Genomic DNA, 5882 nt, shown 5'->3' on the forward strand with positions numbered 1-5882 from the left:
GGAGAGGAGAGGAGAGGAGAGGAGAGGAGAGGAGAGGGAAGAAGGAACTAAACTAGCAGGCTCAGTGACTAAGGGCATTGGGCTCTCAAGAGGACCTGGGTTCAGTTCTCAGCACCCACATGGCAGTTCATAACCATCTGTAACTCTAATCCCATGGGATTCAATGAGCTTTTCTGGCCTCCACTAGCACCAGGCCACTTCTATATGTTACACAGATAGACATGGGATCAAAGCACCCAAACATATAAAACAAATTTACTTAAATATTAAAAACAAACACTATGTAGTGGCCTAAAACAAGGGACAGTAAACTTACCCTGACAATGAAGAGCTCAGCACCAAGCTGTGCAGTTTGTTCTGTAGATAGCTGGAAGAAAATACAAGATAAAGTAAATGCCTAAGAATTAACGGGTGTGAGTTTACTATAGATCACCATAACAGCGTCCACGGCCAGAATGAAAGCTGATCAACCTCCAATTCGGCAACATTTAACACAGTTACCAGGGGGCCAGCAAAGACGTGTATGAGCTTCCCTGGCACACGATGTGGGCGGGAGTGACTGCAATGAGAAATATCCCTTTAGGAATCCTTCAGCAGAGTCAGATACCTTGGCAGCCAGGATGGAGATGATAGCAACTGCCATTCTTTGCATGTTCTGATCTTCGTGGTTGCAAAGCCACTGCATGACAAGCTTGGCTGCTTCAAACCTGAAAGCACAAGAAGGTTTCCTTCCTCAATCATGGAGATCTAGGTGTAATTTCAGAGAGCCAGATGTGGGTTGATGGTACAACCTAGTATGTGTGAAGGAAAGGGCAGCTTCTTCTTCATGAAAGAGACTACAAATTACCTGTTAGTTTTTTGGCAATGTTGACTTTCTAGTTTCTTTCCTGGGCTGGAGACTGGACCCAGGCCTTATCTAGGCCAATGCTCGACCACAGAGCTATATCCCTAGCCCTTTATCTTATTTTATTTACTTGTATTGTTTATTACTTTTATTTTACTTGCTAGTTTGCATAGTTCATCTATGATGTGCATGTGTACGCATGCTAGGCCATAATATGCACTGTGGCCATCAGGACAGCATCTGAGAAGCAGTTCTCTCCTTCCTCTGTGGGTTTAGGGTTTGAACTCCAGTGGCCGGGCTTTTATGGAAGCCTTCCCAGTTAAGCCATCTCGCCAGCCCTTATTTATGTCTTTTTGAGACAAGGTTTCATGGACCTCAGGCTGTCCTCAGACCCTCTATAGCCAAAGATGATTCTGAACTGAGAATCTTCTTGCCTCCATCTTCCATGTGCTGGGATTACTGGCATTGGCTACCACACCTGGCTCTTTGTTTTTATTTTGAGACAGAGACTTGCTAAGTTTCCAGGCAGACTTTGGCCTTATGATTCTATTGAGATTCTAGGCCTGCACCCTGTGCTCATCAAAATGAGCAATGGTGGAAACACAGGGGGATGGGGGCTGAGAAAGAGGCTTAGCTGGTAACACACGATGCACGCTCACTGAGGTCCTGAGTCCAATGCCAGCAACCATGTAAGAGAGCTCTTGGCAAGGCAGCGCATACCTGCAACTTAACTCTGGGGAAGCAGAGACAGGAGGAGCCCTGGGACTTGATGGCCAGCCAGTCTAGCTCACTCCGTGAACTCCAGGTTCAGTGAGAGATCTGTCTCAGAAAAATAAAGTGCATGCACACATAATGTAGAAATACTGGCATTTTATTTTCAGTAGTGAAATCATTTTAGTCTTTAGTATTGCAGTCTGTGAAAACCTTTGAAAATGAGATATCTAAGTGTGAGTGTGCACAGACAAGCACGCTCTCACACAGTATGCACTGTGGCCTATAGGACAATGTGAAGGCATCACCTCTCTTTCTACCACATGGGTCTCAGGACTGAACTCAGGCGGTAAGCTGCACTTGCCTGTTAAATGGAACATCTTGAAGAATCCGGTCACTGCAAAGTGAGAGGAGGCAATTCTTCTGTAACTAAAGGATAAAAAGGAGAGAGAGAGAAACCCAACCTGAATATAACATCATTTTGTTATCTTTTAGCTGAAGTCAATCTTTAAAATGTTTTAAAATGTTCAAATGTGTGTGAGGAAGGTGTGCGCATGCTGACTGCAAGAGACTGAACTCAGGACTCTGGACTGCAGGCAGATACTCCAACTAATTTTTTTTTGTCTTGGTTTCAGACAAAATCTCTATATTACATAGCTTTGTCTGTCTAGGAACTTGCTATGTAGACCAGGCTGGCCTCGAATTATCAAAGAGCAACCTGTCTCTGCCTCCCAAGAGTTGGGATTAAAGGTGTGTACTGTCAGGCTAGAGAGATGGCTCAGTGGTTAAGAGCGCTGACTGCTCTTCCAGAGGTCCTGAGTTCAAATCCCAGCAACCACATGGTGGCTCACAACCATCTGTGATGAGATCTGATAATAAATCTTAAAAAAGAAAAAAAAAAGAAGTGTGTACTGTCACAGCTAACCAAAATTTTATTCTTTAAGTCAGTTCTTTATAATTGCTATCAATAAATTGATTATTTTAGGAAAACTCTGTACTTTTAAACATAGTAATTCAACTCAGGTTTTATATCAATACATTAAATTATGATCTTTGTAAGGCCTTTAACTTTAAAAAATATTTATTTTTATGTTATGAGTGTTTTGCCTGTGTGTATATATGCACACAACATGTGTGCCTGGTATCTGCAGAGATAGCAATGGATCCCTAGGAGGCTGTAAGTCTCCGTGTTGGTACTGGGATCCATTCTCCAACCCTCCCTGCTCTCCCCCAACCCTGGGGTTTTTGCTTGTTTGTTTTGAGACTATTCTTGTGCTGCATAGTTGCGCTATAACTCACTGTGTAGCTGAGGATGACTTTGAACCTTTAATCTTCCCACTTTCACCTCTGGAGTGCTGGGATCACAGGCAAGCAAGGAACCCTAAGCTTTATATACTCAAAGCATGCACTCTCAACTGAGCTATATTCTTAGGCTCCAGTACTAGGCTCAGGTATTTACATCTCTCAGGAAGCCCACCTGGTTTTCAACTATCCTGACTACCTCTCTTTAGTGCCTAGCAGTGCAACACTCCCTATCTGAAATGTCTGGAAGCAGAGAAAACAGACTTCAGAGCTCTTAGTTAGTAAGGCAAGACTTCAAAAAAATGGTTAAGAAAAGCAATGGATCTATTATGGGAATAGGAAGGCCATTCTAAGGCCAAGTGGCTTGTCACCAGAGTGTAGGATGGACAAGCATTAGATTTAGGAACATTGCCATGGACTTTACCAGTTGAGCAGAACAAATGTGAAAATTCAAACTCTGAAATGCCACATGTACAATGTCTATGCAATGCCTGCACAGACCATACGAGGACATCAGATTTCCCCTGAAGCTGTAGTTACAGGATGCTGGCTGCTATGCAGGTGCTGGGAACTCATCTAGGTCCTCTGAAAGAGCAGCAAGTGCTCTTAACCACTAGCCCCATAAATTAAGTAATATTAAATGTTCTCATTTAAAACAATTTATTTGTGGAGTGTATGTGTGCCAGAGGTACACTGGTAATCTTCCATTATCATTCTTCACATTATTTTTTGAGACAAAGTCATCGGGTCTCTTACTATGGTGGTTAATTGTTAATTTGATGAGATTTAGAATCACCTGAGGAATGGGCCTCTGAGCATCTCAGAGGAGTTATCTTGATTATGTTAATTGAGGTGAGAAGAGTCATCCACTGTGGGTGGTACCATGCCCTAAACTAGGATTCTGGACTGTATAAGTGGAAAAGGTGTGCTAAACACTAGAAACCACCATTACTTGACTACTGATGCACTGTGACTAGCCAGCCCTCAGCTCCTGCTGCTGTAATATCCCCACAACAATGGACTGTAACCTCAAAGAATAAGCCACAGGAAACCCTTCTTCCTTCAGTTGCTCTCAACAGTATATTTTATCACAAACTGGAAAAGTAACCAATATACAATATTCATCTAGAGCTCCCAGGATCCCCCTGCCTCTTCCTCTGCAGTGGAGTTACAGGTGTGTGTTCCCACACCCAGCTCTTACACAAATGCTGGAGATCTGACCTCAGGTCCTCATGATTATTCAGCAAGCACTTTACTCAATCTCCAAATGTTAGGATTAAAGGCAAAACATCATGCCTAGAACCCCCATAAGTTTTAATTCTGGCATGGTAGTACTTGCCTAATCTCAGGACTTTGGAAATGGATTTGAAAGGATCAGGAGTTCAAGAACAACTTGGGCTACATGAGCTCCTGCCTCGAAAGAGCAAAGCAACAACAAACAAAAGACCTGGTTTATTAAACTCAACTATGCGGAAGCAGGAGGCAGGAAAGAAGAACCCAGGACCACCTGAGTGGGAATTTGAGGGTGCTTACCTGCTGGTGATTAGGAAAATGTTCCATGGCCTTGAGCAGCAAATGGGTCACATCCGCGAGGAGCCGGACAGGCATGCCTAAAGCAAGGTCCTGTTTAGTTAAGTTAAACACACAGGCACTTGCAGCCAGCTGCACAGGCAAATTCATAGGATGGTTTCTCATCCCAGTAACCACAAGCTGAAAAAACAAAAAGACAATTTAGTCCTTTTGATTCACCTCATAAATACAAACCCTCATCATAGAGTAACTTCAAAAGCATGTTTGTATGTAAAGAGCCTAGGACATTATCACTCTCAGTTCCCAGTCCCTTCCCTGACAGTGCTGCCAGTTAGATGCAATAAAACACATCCTCTTTCTGACTAGAAAACCACTTTTCACTTGTCTTCTTTCCTCCCCATTCTTCAGTTCAGCTAAAAACTTAGCTTTCTTTTAAATTTATTTTATAGCTGGGCAGTGGTGAGGCCCACCCTTAATCCCAGCACTCAAGAAGCAGAGGCAGGCTGATCTCTGTGAGTTCAAGGCCAGATTGGTCTACAGACTGAGTTCCAGGACAGCCAGGGCTACATAGGGAAGTCCTTTCTCTAAAACAAACAAACCAACCCCAAATTTTATTTGTTGGTTTGTTTATTTATGTGTGTATATGACCACAGAGTCTAGAAGAGGGTATTGGATCCCTTGGAACTGAAGTTACAAGCAGTTGTGAGTCACTGGCAAATGCTCTTAATTAATCACTGAGCCCTCTCACCAGCCCTGGAAAACTTAGCTCTCCACCATACTAAGAAAACTGAACTAGCTAGACAAGAACTTCAGATTCTAACTACCCCACATATTCTCCTTACCAGGATACAGACATACACGTCACCTTGCCCACCCATAAATGATCTTTTTTAATCCTCTCTACAGTTGGTTTCTCCGTGGCTATACCAGATCGTTTGCTTGTCTGTCTACGCAAGGAAATGATTAATTCTATGTCATTTTAAAATTCTGGATTAGAAAGATAAGCATATTTAAAACAATACTCTTTTACCTACTTAAAAAGGGGGGAGGGCCAGGCAGTGGTGATGCATGCCTTTAGTCCCAGCACTTGGGAGGCAAAGGCAGGTGGATTTCTGAGTTCGAGGCCAGCCTGGTCTACAGAGTGAGTTCTAGGACAGTCAGGGCTACACAGAGAAACCCTGTCTCGAAAAACCTAAAAATAAATAAATAAATAAATAAATAAATAAATGGGGAGGGGTGTTGCACATGACTGCACTTCCAGCACTGAAGAGTCTGAGGCAGGAAGATTGTTAAGCTTGAGGCCAAACCGGATGATATAGAAAGATTCAATCTCTAGAAAGCAATTTGCAAATTCATCTGGAACAACAAAAAACCCAGGATAGCCAAAACTATTCTTAACAATAAAGGAACCTCTGGTGGATTCACAATGGTGGAATCACAATCCCAAACCTTAAGCTGTACTACAGAGCAATTGTGATAAAAACTGCATGGTATT

The 5882-nt window shown here is 42.8% G+C and overlaps 1 protein-coding gene across 1 annotated transcript in view; it reads right to left on the minus strand.

Annotated features, from left to right (window-relative positions):
- Positions 1 to 5882, minus strand: part of Zyg11b (zyg-11 family member B, cell cycle regulator) — a 58286-nt gene that overhangs the window by 13157 nt on the left and 39247 nt on the right. The window contains exons 5-8 of the mRNA XM_031378123.1: positions 4391 to 4567; positions 1920 to 1984; positions 608 to 707; positions 317 to 367 (exon numbers count right to left, since the gene is read on the minus strand). Of these exons, the coding sequence (XP_031233983.1) occupies positions 317 to 367; positions 608 to 707; positions 1920 to 1984; positions 4391 to 4567 (393 nt within the window). The remainder of the gene's footprint in view (positions 1 to 316; positions 368 to 607; positions 708 to 1919; positions 1985 to 4390; positions 4568 to 5882) is intronic.

Source organism: Mastomys coucha, unplaced genomic scaffold (assembly GCF_008632895.1).
Source record: "Mastomys coucha isolate ucsf_1 unplaced genomic scaffold, UCSF_Mcou_1 pScaffold18, whole genome shotgun sequence".
Classification (NCBI taxonomy): domain Eukaryota; kingdom Metazoa; phylum Chordata; class Mammalia; order Rodentia; family Muridae; genus Mastomys; species Mastomys coucha.